The sequence below is a fragment of the Drosophila yakuba genome, chromosome 3R, assembly GCF_016746365.2.
Source record: "Drosophila yakuba strain Tai18E2 chromosome 3R, Prin_Dyak_Tai18E2_2.1, whole genome shotgun sequence".
Classification (NCBI taxonomy): domain Eukaryota; kingdom Metazoa; phylum Arthropoda; class Insecta; order Diptera; family Drosophilidae; genus Drosophila; species Drosophila yakuba.
Genome location: NC_052530.2, coordinates 24739607 through 24761308, shown reverse-complemented (window position 1 = coordinate 24761308; position 21702 = coordinate 24739607). Strand labels below are relative to the sequence as shown.

At 45.4% G+C, this 21702-nt stretch overlaps 1 protein-coding gene and 1 long non-coding RNA gene across 4 annotated transcripts; both read left to right on the top strand.

Annotated features, from left to right (window-relative positions):
* The first annotated feature begins 725 nt into the window (after nucleotides 1-725).
* LOC6538229 (DNA-binding protein D-ETS-4) lies at nucleotides 726-13039 on the top strand. Of its 3 annotated transcripts, none has more exons than XM_002098720.4 (5): nucleotides 726-1306; nucleotides 8234-9032; nucleotides 9095-9255; nucleotides 11051-11210; nucleotides 11301-13039. In XM_002098720.4, the coding sequence occupies exons 1-5, from the start codon at nucleotides 1268-1270 to the stop codon at nucleotides 11711-11713; spliced, it is 1572 nt and encodes a 523-aa protein (XP_002098756.1). In that variant the 5' UTR covers nucleotides 726-1267; the 3' UTR covers nucleotides 11714-13039. The 3 variants fall into 3 exon arrangements, with proteins under 3 accessions (XP_002098756.1, XP_015048707.1, XP_015048708.1); XM_015193221.3 differs by lacking the exon at nucleotides 726-1306 and adding an exon at nucleotides 6200-7616; XM_015193222.3 differs by lacking the exon at nucleotides 726-1306 and adding an exon at nucleotides 7623-7766.
* A 7066-nt stretch (nucleotides 13040-20105) lies between these two features.
* LOC120321937 lies at nucleotides 20106-21702 on the top strand. The gene is made up of 2 exons (XR_005561672.2): nucleotides 20106-20326; nucleotides 20399-21702. It is a non-coding gene; the product is annotated as an uncharacterized LOC120321937 (long non-coding RNA).

Genomic DNA, 21702 nt, shown 5'->3' with positions numbered 1-21702 from the left:
TAATTGATATGTGTTAGGAAAAAGTTGCTGCCTCTTGCGAGGTTACATGAACTGCAGAGCACTTTGAAATAGGAATACATTGAATTTGGACTTCAGGCGGCGTCGCCGTTTTTATGGGTTGTCAAAAACAGTGAAATTGCCATTGGGCAATGAAATATAAATGCCAAATTAAATTGTATTTCGCCAGGACATCTCAGGACATCTCTGCTGGCGGCGTCTTCGCGTCTCATGCAACGGAAGCGGAAATGATAATCTCAACGTTTGGATGTCTGCCCCGAAACTCTATTTTTGGGGGGCGTGGCTGCGGGCTGCATTCAATCACGGTTGCAGTTGCCCCAGTTGTCTGCGTCACTTTATGCGAGCCAATAAATTTCATCTGGCTATCTGAGTATCTGGGTATCTAGGTATCTGGCTATCTGGGTATCTAAGTATCTGAGTATCTGAGTATCTAGGTATCTGAGTATCTGAGTATCTAGGTATCTGAGTATCTGAGTATCTAGGTATCTGAGTATCTGAGTATCTAGGTATCTGAGTATCTGAGTATCTAGGTATCTGAGTATCTGGGCATGGGTATATTTGGGTATCTGTTTATTGATGGACCTTTGTTTGGCATCGATGTTGCGCTGATGGCTGAATGGCAAAGCTCTTGGCAAGAAAGAGGAGCTTACCAACCAGTTTGGCGGCTCAAAAGCTCTGCGCATGAGGTAAGCGGAGCGATCGCAGCGCCTACCGCTCACAGAATCGAGCGTGAAGACTTGGCGAACGGTCGACAAGCGGACCGAGCAATACACTTCAGTGCCAAACAGAGACAGCCAGAGAGACAGTGAAAGAGAGAGAGAGCAACAAGTTTGCCAGTGGAAATTTTAGTAACGAAATGCAGTGAATAGCCAGTGAATGCAACAAAACTGGCTCAAAAGTCGAAATAAAACAAAACAAACTCTCGAAAACTATTTAAAAACCCCCACTATGAACAGCAAGGCCGAGGCAGTGAAACAAAACGCTGAGTGAATCTAGTTAAACATTTTAAATCCGAAACCAAAACAGCAACAAGTGAAAGAGCCAGACAGAGACGGCCAGAGCGGTACGTCGCGTGTGTGAACGAGACAGAGCACCCGAGACTTTCGCATCTGACAATTCGAATTTTGCATGCCGAGAGATACAGCTACGCTAGAGCTGAATCTGAAGCTGGAGCCACAGAGATACAGTAGCTATAGAGCCTGAGAAAATATCTGCGAAATACCATAATTGTTTATAGCGCGACTCAGAAATGGAGTACGAGAAAATGTTGTACATGCCAGCCAGTGAGGTAAGTGGCGATAATGTATCTGTATCTGTATCTGTAGCCCGTAGTGATTTGAAAACATAGCTGTAGCTATAGAACTACATACGTACATAGCTGATAGATGATGATAACCTTTCGCCCGCCATTATCATCGGGGGCCATTTGAGTCGGAATATAGAGTATCTGCATCTGTATCTGTATCTGTATCTGTATCTGTCGCTTGGCACATTATGCGCAGTTCGGTGGCAGAAAAGCTGCCTCTGCGGCTTTTAATTAGCAGCGCAGCGCATCTCGTGTAGGCGGCAAAAGTATCTTTCGGTCCGCATCTTGCACTTGGCATCCCGCGAATGCGAATGCTGATGCGAATGCGTGTCACTGGGTGAGAGTAGCTCCAGTACCCAGTATTCAGTCTTCAGTATACCCACTAAGTCAGCCAGTTACATTTTCGCATTTGTCTTTAATTACAATAACAGCAATAGCAAAAGCAACAGCAATAGCAATAGCATCCAAGGCAACTTTCAAAAGATGCTTTCATTTTGCAAGAAGTGATTCTAAATGATTGTCAACTATGGCACGACAACAAACAGTAGCACAAACGCCGAGTAAGAGCTGCCATGTCGGCCTGAACTGGCATTTCACTCGGAAAGTGCATTCCAATCCAGCAGATACTTTTTGTTGGACCTACTTAAGCCCCATTGGCTATGTACGCAAGTCTTTGACGTTTGTCGCTGCTGCTGGTGATGCTGTTGCTAGCATTGCAATAAAAGAAAATACGGAAAAATGGCGAGGAAAAAAACTTGTATTTACCATTTTTGATTGATTTGATGGAAATGTGTCTCCGTGCTTTTCCAATCGCTGACACAGAAGCAAGTGGCTTGCAACAGCGCTTAGAAATGCACTGCAAGATTGCAAACTTGCAAGATAGCAAGATGGCAAGATGGCTAGAAGACAAGAAGACAACCACACACTCATCTCTCATTATATTTATGGACATAATAAAATAAATACTACTGCCAACAATTATAAATGCAAGCCGCTTTCGCAGCTCAGCCACACTAAGACGCGTCGAGACAAGACGAGTTGAGGAAAACTCGACATGACATAAATACTTCAACTTGTCAGGTTTTTCTTTCCCTCAGCGCCAGGCCTTCTCCATCCATCGAGAATCCATCGAGAGTGGCATTTCTAAGTTCGCTCGCTCAGTCAAGGGCCATTTCCAACATATCCAATCGTATCCAACCTATCCAACCTATCCAATCCTATTCCATCCTGTCCAGAACGACTGGTTATCAATCAAACCGATTATACAATAATAATCACTTTTTGGGTGTGGCTCCCAACTTGGCCATTGTTGTGGCACATGCACTCAACGAAATTAGTTTTTCACCTTCCAAATGAAAATTCTATTACCATTTTAGCCCACTCTTTGAAACTCTTTGAAACTCCGCAAAATGACAATTATTTTGTGGTATATTTGGCATATTTTTGCAGTGTATTACTAAAATATTGCCACGGCAGCCTGTGGTTGCGGGTCTTGTCTTGCGGCTTCAGCATTGAATCTCGCCTGGCTTTTATGCAAATTGAAATGAGTTGGCTTCGCAACGTCTTTTATACGGAATAATTGTCAGTGCGTGCAGCGCATAATGAGTGCAGAAGGGATTGGATTTGCAGGGTTCAGTGCCTAGACATAAGCGCATTCCTGCCCAGAATGTGGGTGTGGGTATGGGTATAAGTGTGGGATGGGCCAAAAGTCCAGTCTCCCAGCCTGGAACAGGGATGGTAGAGTCATAAGTGCCACTTGTGCGGTGGGTGTGGGTGTGCTAGTCGATGTCTGGATTGTCCATCAGAAGAGTGTGTCCAAGTGGTTATCGAGCGGGTTAATGTGCGGCATACTGAGAGGCAGAGATCTTTGCAGTCCTGCCGTCAAAGTGGGAGCTTTAATTAATTTGGTTAGCTGGTTGCTGGTTGCCTGGTTAGTTGCTGTTAGACAGAAGGACAAGCCGGAACATTGTGGGTCGTTCGTTACAGTTGCCACTGACACTTGGCATATTAAGCAGGCGGCAAAGAATGCAGCATAATTGAAATGTTGCACCCATTTGAGATATTTATTAACCTTGCTGGCAGCCATTTATCTAGCATGAAATGTCGACAATTAAATGCAATGCAAATAGCGAAGAATGGCAAGCTGCAGCACAGTTTTGCCCCGTCACGAAGTGGCTAAAACCAACACCAAACTGCAAACACTCACACAGATAGGGGGACAAAAAGGCAGAGATACAGAGACAAAGATACAAAGATACAGAATAATGAGTGAAACAAACAGAAGGCAGCCAGTCGGGCGATGTAAAAATAAGCAGAATAAGTCTTGTCTCTTTGACAGCTTAACCCACGCATCCGAGAGTTGGTGTTGGTAGATGGTTACTGCTAGATTGTACGTGGATTGGGGATTTGCCAGAGTATCTCAGTCTGTTTGTGTGTGCATGTGTATGTTGACAGCGCACTTCAACATGGCCGTAACCCCCTTTGCCCATCATCACCCATGGTGGCATGGTACTATATATGTGTGCTATATGGCATATGGTTTATCCGAACCCGAAGCCCGCGAATAAAGCGAACATTCATTAAACAAGCAATTTGGAAAGGGTAGTGCGGAGTTCGGGGTCAGACTGGCACCGCTTCACTTCACTTGGCTTGGCTTGGCTTGGCTTTTGCCAGCTCCATTGCCATAATGCGATTAGAACAGATTACCTGACAATTGTCGCCGACTGAGGACTGAGAGCTAAGAGCTGAGAAGCAAGTGAACACCTGAGGTTAGGACCGTGCGGCATTAGCATAGTTTGTTTATTTAGTTCAAAGATACATATAAATTAATTTAAATATCACCTGGCCATAACTCAGCTGCATGTCAGCACTCAAGGCCTCCAAAGCTGCACTTGCAACTGATTATATTATTACTATTATTATTGTTTTTTTTTCGTGCTGGCCACGCTAAGAACATATGTATGTACCCTTCACTCCAACCTTTTGTGTGCTTGCGATTCGGATTGCCCGATACCGATTCAGATTCAGATTCAGATTCAGATACATATGCCGCCGTACGATTCTGAGTACGATGGTGAGTACGTTTCTGGGGCCAACCAAGGTCTCCTTTGTCTATGGGCCTGGGCGCGCCCCGTGTAAGATCTGGTTAAATGGTTTTATACTTGATGATTTTATATAGATCGCTCGGTCGTGAGTTCGCCTTAGGCGTTGTCCATTCCATTCCAGTCCAGTCCATTCGCCAGTTATTCGTTCCATTTATTGTGGGGCTGTGCGGCTTATGAGGCGGTTACGACAATAAGCTATCTGATCGCAGCTTTTAATAATGCTTTTGTCGTTGCTGTCGTTTTTGTCTTTAAAACGTAAACTTGATTTTATTATTAGGCAAAGACAGAGGCAGAGGCAGAGGCAAAAAGCCACCACAAGCGCACACAAATAAATATGCCACATTCTTGACAGTGGCTTCGACTTGTTCTAATGAATTTTATTCTGTTTGACTTTGAGTCTGAGCTTGAGTTAGCCACAAAAATCATAAAACTTGTTTTTTTGTTATTTTTTTTTTGTTTTTTTTTTTTGTTGGCCTCTGCCGAAGTTTGGATGTGTATTTTCAATTTATTACTCTCTCTCTTCGCCCGGCGTACATTGCGCAAATATTATTGTTGCTAATTCGGCTAAGGGTTTTTCAATTTGCTGGCCCTAAAAGGGAAATCAAATCTGCCACTGCCTTTGACAGCGCCTCAAAATGTTTGCTTTCAACATGGTCTTCATATCTTTGATTTCAGATTTCTGTTTTCTGATTTCTGAGTACAGATTTCTGATTTCCACAGCGCCCATCAATGGCTGTGCTTCGATTTGAATTTGTTTTGTCTTTTGTTTTCTTTTGTTTATGCTGGAAAATGAATTTTTATCAGTCAGCTGGAATTTTAGTAAATTCGGCATATTCGATTTATTTGCTCGTCGGCCGCCTGTCTGCCCCGTTTGAAATGAGTCAGCTTTGAAGTTATGGCATTTCTGCTGCTCGAATGCCCGATTGCACGAATTGCTATAATTTAATTGGAATTCAATTTTTTTTGGTGTCGATGCGTGTCAGTCGACATGTGAGTTCCTGACCATCGCCTCTGAATATCCGATTATGCGGCATTAGTCATTCGTCGTGTTCCTCGATTAGAGTTTTCATCGAATTCAATACTCGATTGAGTACTAATGTATCCTGTTTGTGGACAGGTGGAAAGTCCAGAACCTAACATATTTCCCTTTCACAACAACACAGCATGGGGATACACGATACGACACCCACACACACCAAGTCGTATCAATTTGGTGTGCCTTTGTAGATGGCTTTAAAAATAGAATTGCCGGCTAAATGTGTCTATAATGGTGCTGTGGTTTTTCTAAAAATACAATCCGCACCTGACAGCCACTTGGCAGAGCCGTTCCAAATCCTAATTGCTGCCGGGGCCCATTGTTTTCATGTCCCGCCTTTGACACCAAAGCGCTTGGTGATCGATAACAAGCGAAAAACAAGCCGAAATCAACAATCTTGTGACGTAGATGGGTGCGGGTGCCAATGGTAACTCGACATATCAATATGACCGCATACATCGCCGTGATTCCGAGTTATTCTCGGCCCCGATCCCCTCCAGCTTGGCTCCAAAAAACAAAAGCGTCTATTGACAGCCGCCCCATGTCCGACACGCCAATGAAATATTACCGGCCAAAAGCGTTTGGCCACAAAAAAGCCTTTTGTCCGCATCTTTCTCTGCGGCACTGGGAACTCCGATTCTGTCAGAATCGTTAAGTTCTGAGCTTGTTTTCACGGTTTTTGTAGAACGAGATTTAATTAAAATTTACGAGTACACCACATGATTCAGATCGCCGAGGTCTTTGTTGTTTTGGACCGCTCCAAAGCAGCAGGAAATCCATATACTGACTGGAATAACCCGAGTGATCTAATTCGCCCAGCTGCGAGGATGTGGGTTTGTCTAAGGGTAGGAGACTGTGACACAGCAAATAAATCAAAGTCTGAGTAGAAATTATGCAAATTCTGTCCGCTTTTATTGGCCCCCTTCAATGTGGGAATTATTTATTAGCATTATTTTGCATTAACTATTTGGAGAGTCTTTCGCCCGAGTATTAAGTTCAAGTCCAATTTTGTACTTTTCTGAAAATTTATGTCCATAATTTAATGTCCATAAAATGTAATGTGAGTTTAGCATATATTTTCGATCACATATTTGGAAGCCGAGTGTAATAACTAGTTGACATCTTTGCAGGCTGTCTGCTCCTTAATGGTCCATAAATGGCCCGTAGCAGCTCAATTTATTATGCAGTTTTTGCCCAGCAATCACCAGTATTTTTTATGGCCAATCGACTGAGTCATTGACTGCAGCTGCTGAATCATGTCCTAAGTTTTCCTTGGTACTTTCCTTCTATTTGACTTTAAACTCAGCTCGGAATTCGGGTGAAGTACACTGGGCTGGCATATCGCTCTAATAATATGCAGATTACGCAAGGTAATCACCGAAGTGTGTTCGGCGAAATCGAAATGTTTGTGCTGGCAATTAGCGGGCAGGCGAGAAAAGCGAACTGAAATCACTCATACGCCCCGTTGTCGAACAATTAAAACACAGAAATTGTAATAACATCGTGACTAGTTAGAATTATGGCGTCGTCAAGCGCAGCCAATAATAATAATAATAATGCTGCCCACCACCACCCCGATATCTGATAGCTAAAAGCTGCAAGCACTACTTGGAAAATCCAGTATGAGCTGTTTTTTATAATAATAAGCGCACAGCGCATAGTCATATAGGACCCCCTACCCCGCACCTTCTCCCTTGGGCCCACAGAAATCGGGCTGCATTGCTTAATGAAAAACCAGTTTCTCACAGCTAAAAATTGGTAGCGCATTCGAGCCGTATTAACATTGCCTTCTTTTATGACGCTGCCGTGCCAATAAACAAATAAAACTGAAAAACTGAATAAGGCAAATAAATTGCTAGCCTAGACGATGGGAAGGGGGGGCTTGTGAAGCCCAGAGCTGAGAGAACGCTTTGATTCTGATCTAGTCATTGTTTGGGGCTGCTCGAAAAAAGTACACACCCCCCTCGTCGTCTAGGGGCCTTTGGGTTTTTTTTGTTTTTGTTCCTTCTCGCAGCTGCCTGCTGTGGCGTCACTAGTCGCAAATCACAACTTGATAAATGAGAAAATCAATGCCACTGCGAGCTTAGTACGCCTCCTGCTCTTGTCTCGTTGGCTTCGCTGCCAGTGCCGCCACCATCGGTGGATAACTAAGGTTAAGCTCAGTCCCAACTCAAACTCATCAGCACTCAACTGAATCAGAAGCAAATCAGAAGCAAATCAGAATCGAATCAGAGCCGAATCAGTATTGAATCAGTACCGAATCAGAAACGAATCAGAACCGAAAATTTCCATACCTTGTCAGGTAGGTGCTGCGAGTACGAATTAGAAAGGCGGCCGCACATACGCAAAAATCCAGATGGAATCAACCAAATAAAACTAATTAACTTTCATGGGCGTGATAATTAAGACAGGTGGCCGCGATTCCACATCTCAGATCGTCGGATAATTAGTGAAGTCCCGGCAAGATGGCGCCAGCAGTGTTTTGATTTTCAATTAGCAGCCTGGCCCTCTTTTTTTTTTTTGGCTAACTCTAGTTCTTGTTCATGCACTGAGCGAAACTTGATGAAATAGAATGGAGATTATTGGCTGAAATAAACTGTGCAAGCTTAAGATAGAAAAAATAGTTGTGGCACTATTATTTTATAGAGCAAACATTTGAACAAAGTTTAGAGGATAACTTGAATATACATTTTAATAAGAAATGGCTTGACTTATCTTATTTGTCACTGTGTATTTATCGTTGGCACCACTTTCTTTGTACCTCTGCAGATGCCTCACAGTCCGCAGCTGAAGCCACATCAATTCCAGGCCCAGACGCCAACGGATCAGTACTCCTCCTATGCAGACAACTTCGACCTGTCGCTGCTGCCGCAGGAGTCCGCACCCGCACCCATTCCCACCACCGTCTTCCAGTACAACGCGCCCCAGATCAAGGTCGAGTGCGCCTGGGACAGCCAGCCCCCCCTCCAGCAACAGCAACAGCAACAGCAGCCCCCTGCGCCCTACAACATCCCCTCCAGCCACCAGCTGATTCCACCGCCCGCCTACCCGCACAGTGCCTACCCCTCGCCGCAATCCAGTCCGCTGCAGTCGGAGTTCGCGGCCTACGGACTTGGCCGATTTGGCGGTAGCTACGACAGCCTGAACAGTCCATCGCCCTCCCTGGAGGCGGTTAGCATCAAGCAGGAGCTGCACATCCTGCCACCCTCGCCGCCAGAGTCCAACTGCGAAACGCCATCGCCCAGATCCTCCTGCGGCGAGAGCATCAAGGCCGAGCCCTTGGATGCGGACATCGAGAGCCTCATCGATCTGAATTCTCTACTGCAGCAGCAGAGTGTACACAGTACACAGAGTCTGCAGGACACCAAGCCCGATCATCAGCTGCTGCGTGAGTGCCTCGAGGACACCAGCTTCCAGAAGCGGCACAACCTGAAGCCCCTGGCTCTGGAATCCTTCATCGGTGGCTTGGCCGAAGTGCGCGGCGACTTTGAGCCCGTCATTTCACTGGCCCTGGAACATGCCAAACGTGAGGCGGACGCCATCTGCGCGGAGCTGCAGATATCGCAGGGTGAGTGTGGAGTCCTTACGAGTCCTTCAAACAGTTAATTATAACTTGAATGGTTCCTGCAGATCCCAATGGCTGGTCGCCCGCCCAGGTGCACGCATGGCTGCGATCCACCTTGGCCCAGTTCAGATTGCCGCCGGTTGCCGACTTGGAGCTGCACTTCTGCGAAAACGGTGCCGCACTGGCATTACTCAGCGAGGAGGAATTCGTGCGTCGACTACCAGAGGTGAGTCCGAATCCCAATCACAGTCTTTATCGCAGAGGTGCGACAGAAATCTCTAGGGTTTTCCAGTTGACTGGCAGAAGTCGCGGAATTCCAGCTGTAAACATTTCATTGTCTCTACCGAAACTTCTGTTTTTGGTTTAACTGAATAACAATTATTGGGGAGCCAAAAGAATGTATTTTTAGCTTTATATTTAGATATAATGTGTGAACTGGTTTGATTTAATGTTTTTTGAGAACGAAAGTACATTTGGGAGTTATAGGTTCTAAACTGAAACAACGGGTTTTAAATTATCGAATTGAAGAGTCAAAGAAATACGTAAATGCAAATTTTAAGTGGCTAATTTAATTATACACTTAAATTTCATATTAAACCAGCAAGTTTGTCAATATTTAAAAAAAGATGACACATATAAACGCTGCTGCTTTAATGGGCACAAGTTAGATTGGCGCTGGTATTTTTCCAAATTCCAAGAAAATAGAAGAAACCACCATAAAGATATTTCAATGACACCTCTGATTAGGAATTATGTAGAAATATAGGCAGGCCATAAGAAGTGTGACTCAAAAAAAACACACGTATGACTTAACTGGGCGAGTGCCAAAATAGTTGGGCATATTACAAAATCGATCAGCAAAAAAGCAACGGGCCAATAGCCCATGGCATATAAAACAATAACACAATGCAAATGCCAATAGCAAAGAGCCAATATGCGGAGAGGCCCAATCAATGTGATTGAATTGAATTTCGCGTACGGGGTATGTATCGAAATGGAATGGAAATGGCTAACCAAATAAACAACAACAAAAACAACGAGGAGCAAAACAAAACGAAACGATACCGAAAACGATACGATACCAAACGAAAACTAAAACGAAACAAGTTTCGTAACTGGCGTTGACGTCATGGCTGCCAGCCAGAGCGGCTTACAGGCCCATTCGGAATCAGAAATCAGAAAGCAAAACGCAAAACTTAAAACTTAAAAGAGCCAAAGCTCAGAGCTCCACAGCTCGGTCCTCAAATTCAAAAACTCGAAACCTGTTGCCAGCAATTAGGCAGAGCTGGCGGTTGGCCATCCATCTGAACTACTCCACATCTACATACATCCACAACCCATTACCATCCAGCGAGCATGTGCTCTCGGCCTGTCGAGAGTTTTGCCAAAAATATATCAATGATTACATTCGCCTAGGCTCGTTAGGTGCTGCTTTTGCTTTTGCTTTTGCTTTTGTTGCTGCTTTGGCTTGGGAAGCCGCAGAGAGTGCAGTGAGAAAGGCAGAAAACAAAAGACTTAGGCGACGAACGCGCACCAAAACGAAATCGGAGAGCAGGCGGCCTGTCGCCAAAGAAACAAAAATTAGTAACCGTGGTCATGGCTGTAAAGGTGAAAGAATGTGTGAAGGTTGTTTGGTGAAACTGCAGCACTTGGACGGATGATTACGAGCCATCGTCGCGGCTCAGATGATTGCGGGGGGAGGGGTGTCAAAAGAGGGGTACGAGCGGGACTGGCGGCACTCGAAGTGAGCCAACGACCAGCAACGACATTGCAAGGTGAAAGTAAGTCGTCGCCGCCGTTGTCTCTCGTTGTTGCTACCACTACATACTTCAAGCACCACCACTTCTTCTGCTGCTGCTGCTGTCAGTGCAGCTTTTGCACCACAGAGACTGCACATAATTTATGCACTTGAAGAGCCCAAGAATTTCCAATTGATATGCCGTCTAGATGGCGATCTGGCCAAGGATTAAGGCTTTGTTCCCATTCGATGTGTCTCACTTTCGGCTTTCTTTCTCTTGCAGAGCGGCAGCACACTGCACGCCCAGTTGGAGATTTGGAAGATGGCCTACGCCGACCAGCCCGCTCATCAGCAGCATTCCCAGCAGTCTGCGAGCACTGATCTCTGGCCGGCCAGCTATGCGATGCCCAATTTTGATCTGGACTACAACGAGGACAGCGAAGGTGAGTTCGATGAATAGCAAACTATTTGCATAGGCTTCCGTTTGATTTAATCTTGGCCAGTTGACTAACTCGTATATATTCCTTCTACAGATGACGACGATATGGACACAGATGCACCAGTGGCACCTCTGAACGGCAGCTCCACTTCACCGCCCGCTACCACCGCTTCCAATGGAGCTACGGCTACAGTGAAACGCGTCAATGGTGGACGAACAGGCGGCGGTGGTTCGCACATTCACCTGTGGCAGTTCCTCAAGGAGCTGCTGGCCTCGCCGCAGGTGAACGGCACGGCCATCCGGTGGATCGACCGCAGCAAGGGCATCTTCAAGATCGAGGACTCGGTGAGGGTGGCCAAGTTGTGGGGTCGGCGCAAGAATCGACCGGCGATGAACTACGATAAGTTGTCCCGCTCCATTCGGCAGTACTACAAGAAGGGCATCATGAAGAAGACGGAGCGGTCACAGCGGCTGGTCTATCAGTTCTGCCATCCCTACAGCCAGTAGCCCATGTAACCCGAGCTACCAGTTATTTATTGCTAGTTGTAAGTGGCACACCTGACCGACCCACCTGCTCCATGATCCATGATCCATGATCCAAGATCCGCTGACTATTCTCGACTAGCCTTGTGGGCCTAGCGAGCATTAGTTTTAGTCCTTGTACATAAACCACTCACAATCTTGTTAGGCACGAAGGTAAGTTCGTGCATCGATTAAGTTTGGCCCTAGACTAAGCTAAAATCCGCGTCCGCTGGCGAAGGTAAGTTCGCCGTGGCCGGGTTTTAAGTGACCCACGCAGTTTCACCGCAATCGATCGTAGATCTAACTCTGATCCCGCACTGCAGCTGGTCATTCGGCTGCAGTTGCGCATGTTTGACTTACCGGCGACATCTTTATTCAACTGCTGCCTGTCCACGCGAAGGATATTGACTCATCAGGCGGATGTCCGGTGACTGGAGTGACTGGAGTGCATCCTGGCGCTGGACCGCCATTAGTAGTCCGAGGCGAAATTGGCCAGAAGGTCGCAGTGTCCGGAGCACTCAAGGCGAACAGTCAGTCAGTTGAAGGACTAACCTGAATGAAGCATCCTTCGCTGGCAGCATGAAGGTGTCGAGGTAATTTTAGGAACCATATATCTATGATATATCAAAAGTAAGTTCTATGAACAACTTAATAAGCGAACAAATGTTAAATAGTAGTTGTAAGGCGATTAAGGCTCGACTTAGCCATAGGTTTCCTCGAAAGTTTTTTCTCTTCACTCCGCAACGAAAAAAAAAAAGTTAAAAATCTTTCGACCTCGTCCGATTATGCTCTATATATATATCTGATAACTTGATCAATTATTTATTCTTTACCGGGTGGCGGTTCAATTTAGACGTATTTCGTTTCAACTTATTTTGATTATACGCAATTAGCATAATTCGTGCATAATTTTCTCTAGTTTCGTTTTATGTGACGGGTAGCGAGTTTAAGTTAATTTTAATATTTATTCGCTGGCCCAGCCGAGCGGTGAAATTATGGAAAGTCAATTAGTTTTGCAGCTATTTGCATTAGCATTAATGCAGGCGCTTTAATTGAATTATGCAACGGCCAATTGGCTGCTTGGTTTGCTGCTTATTTTGTTAACCAAATAGAACAGTTACCGTTTATAAAAATATTTATACGCATATTCCACACCTAATTAGGACATTGCCCCCACTTCGCCTGGCAACTAGATTTATGCACTTTACACTTTTTACGACACACCAATTATTTATTTATTTATTCAACTAACATATTGTCATGCTACACTATCCGATACGATAACGAAATAAAAATCACTGCAAAAAACAATCGCCAATTACTATACGCCTATATATTTACACTAAATCAGTGCGGGGAATTTCGCAGTTTGAAACTGAAATAGAAATTAAAATTGAAGTGGAAATGGGGAAATGGGGAAATGGAAACTGAATGTGAAACCCATTTTTGCCCTTGTGCAGCCAGCAAAACATTTTAGATTGCCCTGTCAGTTGGTCTCGTTGCATTCGTGTGTGACCGATGTGATTTTCAATCAGCGTAAAACTATTCCTCGCCGGAGGAAAATCATCAATGTTTGGTCGAGAATATATATAGATACAACGCCATACGAATGCATGCAAAATCGGTATCCGGATTAGCGTGGCCCCATATTAAGTCGTTTGAGATGCGGCCGAGATGCCTTTGCCGAGATTAATTTAATGCGCCCGAATGGGTTTATCGTCTTTGTTGTCCCACAACTCCAGTGCCATCTCCTTCTTCATTTAAATACTAAATCGCATTAAGTGCCATCAAGTGGAAAATTCCCAAAAGCAATAAATTCATTCCATCCATTCCCTTGCTCTCACTTTTTGAGTGAAAGCTGCGCGCTCTCGACAATATTTGCATTATCCCGGCGATGGCTGTTTATCCTGAGCCGGCAGAAGGCAGAAGGCAGCCGGCTGCCTTGGCTTTCTCTTTGTCTTTCGGCTGTTGAGTTTGGGCCTCAGCTTGGGCTTGGGCTTTAGCCTGGCGTCCTAGTCCTGGTTCTCATCATATTCACCACCGCCTTGGCAGCATCCCCATCCCCATCTAGCCAGCCGACAAAAACTACAAAGACAAATATTTAATTGAATTAGTGCAGCAAGCGTTAAGCTGACGCAGACATTGTGCAAGGACACGCCCATGCCGTAGTCTTAAATTTGAATTTCGAGTTTGATTCATCAACAGGTTCGTTACCGCTCGCAGCCTTAAGATATGCGGCAAATTGGGATTTGGCCCGCCTTTCTGCTTTCCTGCCGTAAACGTTATCCTTCCTGCCTGCCTTCCTTTCTTCATTCCTTTTCTTTGGCTGCTCACTTGGCCAGCCATTCTTATGTTAATTTGTCAATTCCAGAAGGCAGAAGCACCCAGAAGCGCCCAGAACCTGCCAAGCAGCCAGCCATTTTCTACATATTTTGATAATTACGACTCGGCTGTCAATTGACCCGACCCCGCCCAGTTAGTTAGCCCTTTTTTAAGCCTCTGCCCTTTTGAGTCCGTCAATTTGCCGTTTAAAAATAGCCACCAGCCCACAGGACCCGCCCTGATATCCTGCGCTCGTAAACGGAGACATTTTGCGCGCATTGTTGAGCTCGGGGCTCCAGTTTTCCGCCGGCACCTTTAATTAGCATAATTGGTGACATTGAAGCGGGACGCGGAAGGCGGCGCCATCAAAGCATTATGAATGTGCTCAAAAGCCAAGCCGCAATGGCACAGAAATATTCGCTGCTAATTAAATGTCGGGCCTAATCAATTATGAACTCGGCCCCCCAAAAAATTCGTTGGCCAGCGAGTGGGAAAAAGTGGCCAAGCAGATGAGCAGATGAGCAGCTGGAAACGGAAAAGGAAAATGCCCAAGTTAAGGTTTAAATTTTACATTAGACTAATTCAGGACGTAAATTGCCGGGTGTCTGGGCTGCATACCAAAGTCCAAGGACCCTCATGCACTCCAACTCCGCATGCTCGGGTAAGTGAAAATTCAATTTAAATTGATGTCGACCGACTGGGGAAGGAGTGTATCTGCCATTTAAGTTAAGTACCTTGGCCACATACTCACCCACCATCTCACCAGCTCACCAGCTCACCAGCTCACAATCTCACCAGCTCGCATGTGGCGAAGGTAAAATGGCTAACAAGTGGCCGGGCATTTGGGTCCTGTGGCCACAGGACTGCCCATGACTGCGAAATCAGCGTCGGCAGTCCGACATCCGACAGCCGCCAAAACAGCAACATTTTTAAAAATTCATAAAAAGGCCATAGTCAGTGGCAGACACCGTGGCTGAGCCACTGCTCACCTTTGGTGTTCGTTTGGTTGCGGTTGTGCCTTTGCTGGGCACCTTCATTTTTCAAGTGTGTTTCAATTTTGCACTTGCCACCCCAAGGCACCGCCGCCTGTCGGTGGTAATGAAATTACAATTTTTATAGGCCGGCCCATGAAAAATAAATGAGACTTAAGCACATTGCCAGGCACTGACTAAACTGTTTGCCCGGCCTGTTTACAAGATGGGGTAGCTCTCCTACATATTCGTGGGCCATTCAACAAGTCCATCGGAATCGGTTTCTGCCCTTCGAGGCCTACGCACGGACATAAATATCCTGCCTCAAATGGGGGCAGTGGCAATCCCAGTTCGGATCAAACGAAAACTAAAGTCGAAACCTTTTGCCGTGGCTGGAGGTATGTATATCTCTGCAGCCCGGTGAGTGGCCCATGCCCAGGCTGGGTTGAATTTCAATTAACTTAAAAAAGTTTTCAGTTTGCCAAGGAAAATCGTTTTTGGTGGGTCCTGGTCCCTTTTTAACAATTTTCCCAGCTTCACTCGAGCGAAATTTATGCTGTGCGCAATTCGTTGCCTACTTTGAGGCGCAAGCAAATCGAGAACTGCGGCCGCATTTAGTTTAGTTAAGTGCATTTGATTTGGCATCTAAATGCCCTTGGGGGCGGGTTAACAGCATGGTATTCCAATTTATTGAATTATCCTGCGCAGCAAGGAGGTGGTAGAGATGCCAGATGCCAGGGACAATAATCGCATTATGCGGCAAGAGCAGTTCGTTACGCACACACAGGCATATTTGGACAACGGTCAAGTGGACCGATGACCCCGCCGCATTCACCATCGCATTTGGGGCACAACAAATTCCTTTCGTGGTCCCGGACACGTCGCAATGTTGGGCGTTTTTAATTAGTTGTGTCGCCTGGCTGTTTCGATTCGAACTCGCACGGCATTTAATTTAATCACGCGCTATGTGCTATATGCTATATGCTACATGCTATATGCTACACGCTGTATGCCATACACTGTATGCTGTATACGTCAAATATTTGAGCAGTGGAAATTGCGTATGCGCCATGTGGGCCGGCAAAGGACTGAGAGATTGAGAGAATGAGAGGCTGAGAACTCATTGTCTGACGACCTCGGCTCCTGCGGGAGACGGCGTTTGGCTGGCTGGCAAATGTGTTGACGCATTTTACAATACACACTGGGACCAACATGGTGTGTGCGTAATTATGAATTCCATAATCATTTCGTTAATATGCGCAGCACGCAGGATAAATTGCAGCCAAGGCAAGCCGGCTGGCGAAAGGCCTCTGGAGTCGCCAGCCGCGCTTATCCTGCGGGGAATTAAAAATAATTTGGGTCGTTTTGGTGTTATGTACCCCATTTCCCAAACCCCCTTCCCTTCCCTTACCTTCCTTTACCTTCACCCCTTCCAGGACCTTTGCCGTTTGTTGTTTGCCATTTGGCGCCGTGTTTGCCTACTTTCCCCGTGTGCGTGTGTTGATTATGGCTTAATTTTTAGTAATTATATTAACATGATTAAATTTGTTTTGATTTCGCTGCCGCTGCGGGGTGATAAAAATTAGTGAAAGTGCCCTACCTACCTACCACGGTGCGATCAAATAGAATTAACCGATATTGGAAATACAGTTGATGCCTAATTACCACGAGTAATCCAATATTGGCCTGTGAACACAGCGGTCGGCATTAGTGGAGAAATATTTGGCTTTCGACGGGCATTTCCAATGCCAACATACAATGCAAATGCACTGGTAGAATCGCCCGGGGGAAATTATTTTAATAAACCAACGCCATTTTCCACTGGCTCGCGGATATGCAGCATGCGAATATGTGTTCTATACTCCAATGTTACGAGGGGTGTGGGCGTTCGTGCTTTGTTATTAATTACAAACGCACATGTGAAACTCATTAAGTGCGCACAATTCGCAAATTCATTTTTATTTTTATTGACTCGCCCGTTACCCGCGATTATGCCAAGTAGCTCACGGTGTGTTCCCGCCCATTAAGGAACAGCCAGAGGCCAATAGACGATGACAGGGGGTTTTTTTGTGAACGGTGGGTGGGTTTTGCAGCTCCAGTGGCAGTTGAATTAAAAATAAATCGGAAATTATGCAATTAAAAGCGCACGTTCCGCAGCCAAATCGCCGAGCGCAAAGCAACACGAACGCTGGGAATAAAATAGTCACATTGAACAAAATGGCATTTAAAGTGATTATGCACTGGCAAATGTTCATCAGCAAGCTTTTCTAACTACAATTTTTATACAATTAAAGACTCTGTTAAATACTGTCTCGTATTGGGCGTACTCAACATGATTCTGGTTAACACAAGTCAAAGGATATGCTTTTATCAGCCGTTTCCTCACATGAGCTTATTATAAGCGTTACTCATAGAGCAAAAGGGTATACTATATCATACTATACTATACCATACAACATATTCGTTGAAAAGTATGTAACAGAAAGAAGGAAGCGTATTCGACCATATAAAGTATATCTATTTTTGATCAGGATCTTTTGAATAACAAACATGTGACGGAACATTTTGTTGCCAATTTCTATGAATATGCCATAAAGAAAGTTGACTGTTTGGTATAATAGGTATCTAACAGTCGAGTAACTCTCATATAGCGGTCTCTCTGGTTTTAATTTGATTTATTTTAAAACGACGCTGCATTCATTTGCATGTTGTCATATGAGTGGACTGTTGCAAGCATGTTTTGTGTCCACATGGTAAACGACAGGGCAATAAGGTAATGGTGCTGGGCGGCAAATGGCTTAACGTGTATTAATTCCTTTGAAACGCAAGGTGGCGTGCCAAAGGATTGGCGGCCAAAAGGGTTGGACTTGGACTGCTGGAAGGCAGTTGCCAAGGCAACTTCAACGCTCCACCGGCCAGGTAGTTAGTGGCTTGCATGTGGGTGGCAGTTTCCGTGACAACTAGCAGAAACTACCTGCGATTCGCGATTCACGGGAGTGAAATGCAGCCGGGGGTAAATTCGCAATATTTTCGAATTACCGGAAAGTATGCAAGCTACAAAAAAAAGAAAAGCAAAGAAAAGAAATGTGAAAAACGAGTGGAAATGGCCAAGGAATGAGCAGGGAATCGCTGCTGCTGAGTATCATAAGTTGGCTGAACTTTGCGCAAGTCGATGACTTGTGCTCTGTAATTGCGACCAGTGGGTCCTTGCAGGACTTTTCAGCCAACAGCTTCTCGCCGTTGTCGTTGTCATATTGGCGCATTGCTTTGTGCTGCTGCGCTTTTGTGTGCGCTGCCTTTGCCTTTGATGCACTAAACCAAAAATATCGTTATATATACTAGTTACTCTATGAATTTTGATGCCAGGAATTAGCCAGACATAAGCTGCGAATCTTATAGAACTACTTCCTGAATTTTTCAGACATAAGCTGCGAATCTTATAGAACTAATTCCTGAATTTTTCCGACATAAGCTGCGAATCTTATGGAACTAATCCCCATGCGTTGTAGATAACTGCACATATGTAGTTTGTGTACCAACAGTTCTTTAGGTGTAAGATCCACTTTCGTTTTGCAATCGATACCCTCAGATTTCTTTCAGTGTGCGTGGCTGCAGTTCGTTATAGCATACGCAACTCATAAATAACGCGAGGGTCGCGAAAGGGCGCGTCGTTGCATTTGCGAGGGGGTTTTGGCCACTTCGAGGCAAGCCAAGCCACGTACTTGCACTTTTGCCACTTTTCTACTTACTTGCTGGAGTCGGTGTGTATGCAATCGAGTGTGTGTGTGCGAGTGTGTGTGTGTGTGTTTGTGTTGCGAGTGTGTGTGGCACTTCAACTCTAATATAAAGTTTGCACTCGAAATGTGCTGCCAGCACTTTTTGGTATTACGCAAAGTTTTCGCTACCTCCCGCGGGGCAACTGCGTGAGAGGTGGGCCAATGGGATGTGGCACGGATACGGAGCACAGAGTACGGAACACGGGTTACGGCTTACGGGCTACGGATGACTGAGGGTTACGGGTTGCGGGTTGCATGAGGGGTTACGGGATGCCAGATAGCTGATTCCGACGGAGAGCGAGAAAAAATTAAATTGCTCGCAATTTGCACAGTTCAATGCGCTTTAGCTAAGAGAATTCTCGCACAGATTTTCATAACTTAGAGATGTGCAGTCAATGTCTTTGAAATTCCATGGAAAGTTGTGGCAGGCGACGCTTGTCATGTGAGTGTGTGGCTGAAAGGGCAGGTGTATAGGTGTATGGGTGTACAAGTGTATAGGTGTGCAGGTGTATAGGTGGTGTACAGGTGTACGGTTGTACTCCTGCGCTGGAGCACAAGGACACCTGTGCAGAGTTGTAAACTAACGCAATGACAAACGCAATCACAATAAGAAATTTCACAGTTAGTTAAGTTTGCCTTGTTGGGGGCTTTTGTTTCGTTTTTCCCCATTCGCTTGGCATTCTCACCTGGAAATTTATGCTCGAACCTAGTATAATATATATACTTTGTGGTGGTGTGTGTGTGTGTGGGGCGTGGCAGCATTGTGCGCTCCACAAATGTGCATAAATAAATTCAAAATCCGCAATTTCGCCACCGCTTCATGCAATTACAAAAGCATTTTCGGCTGCCTTCAAATCCTGAGAAATTATCATTAAGACGAGCAGAAGACCTCCCAAAAAAGGGACAATAAATTGCGAGCGTTGCGAAAAAGTTAATAAAAAAAGTTCAATAAAATCGAAAAGGGTGCTGATTTCGATGCCATGGGAACCTGGGGGAAAGGGCCGAGCGACCCTCATCATAGTTCATTAAATGCGTAAAGGAATAAAAAAAAAATAAACGAAATTCTCCAAAAATATATTCCATAAAACTCGTCCCATGCCCGCCCATTGTGGGCGTGGTTCGGGCCCACACGGACATAAAAGTATTTATATTGCCGCTGTCTTTTGTATTGCATTAAAGCGAAAGCAAAAGCAAAAGCAGAAAAGCAGAAGCAGAAAAGCAGAAGCAAAAGCAAAATCAGAAGCAGAAGCAGAAGCAGAAGCAGAAGCAGAAGCAAAAGCAAAAGCAGAAACAGAAGCCAAAGCAAAAGCAAATGCGAAAAGCAGGCCGAGAAGCGAGCATAAATAAATTTTGTTTTATGCGTCAATAATGATGAAGTTATTACGACTCTATTAGAAGGCAGCCGAACTTCCAGGACACATCCTTGCCCTGCTGCCTCCCTGCCTCCCTGCCCCGAAATGGCTGCATTAAAAAAGTTTACAAAAACTCAGGGCCACAGGGCGCAGGACACGCTCACCTCTGGAATTTCCGTATATATATACGTATACGTATACCATACATACTTGTGTATTAACCGCAACCTCGGCGCCCCCTTTTTTCAGCGCCCTTTGTCCAACCCACTTAAGCGACGCCGAAACTTTTTTATTAAACCGTGCAGTCCGGCTAATAGATGAAATGAGATGAGTTGAGCCGGGGAAGAGGTCCGGATTGGGATACGGATAGCTAGGGCCTGGGACTGGAACTGGGTATCCCATATCCAAAATGGCCGCTCGGCTGCGCTTAATAAAATTTATGATTTCGACGCACGGCTTTGACAGTTCAAATTAAAATGGGTGCGGCCCTCGAGCGGCGGGAGAATCCGGGCAGCCAGGTGGGGACATGGCCATCGATCTAAGGATGAGGATGAGCAAGAAGTGGAGGCTGGGCGTGTACCGGAGGCCACTTGATGGCCACAAGAAAGTGGAAAGCCAAAAGTTAAATACAAAGTTGGAGCGCACAAATTGATAATGCCGAACCGCTCAGCTCCCCTGACTCCTCATCCAAACTCCAAGATACATAATGCAAAAACTGACATGGCAGCCGCACAATATGAAAGATTATGGCATGCAGCGCAACTGGCGCGGAACGAACTGCCGGGCAGGGAAGTGGATTACAGTGTGGAAGTGGGAAGGGAGTTCGGTTTGGTTCTGTTCTGTTCGCCTTAAATCCCGATCCGGAAACGGCCAAGACGAGGACGACTTGGGGCGGAAGCGCCGCTGCCATCAAATCATTTTGCAAGCGGAAAATGGCGCTTGACAACGTACTTCAGCCCCTCGACGAGTCATTGTTGTTTGCCATCGGGGCATGGCCAGAATTTGCGGCGCTCTATAAAAAATTGCAAACATTTCCAGGCAAATCAGAGGAAAAACTCCACTCGCAAAGTTGCGACATTCGCATTACCTTGCATTGCAGTTGTGCAATTATTACTGAGATTTTCTAAGCAATCCAAAGAAGTTTAAAATATTAAGTTATGCCATGTATAGCCCTGAAAATGTTTTATGTATAAAGGGTGATGATTGCTTAAACTAATTTTCAAGATAAAGCTGCAAATACTTACTTCACGGTCAGAGACGGGCAAATACCTTAAACATTTTCCGAATTATTTGCCCAAAATGAGATAATTTTCCAGGATATTTGCAGCCCGCAAATGGTGAACATCAAATCGTAGCGTGGCGCAGTGGAAACTCTGAAAAATGACTTGGCCAAGATGGCTGAGATGGCTGAGATGGGTGGAGATGGCCAAGTACATAATCAGCAGGGACATGGACATCGACATGACTGGCCGTCCGGGCGGAACTCGCCACTGGCCAGCGGGCCACGTTTCGTTGCGCTTAGTTATTTTATAAAAATTTCTGGTCTTCATTCA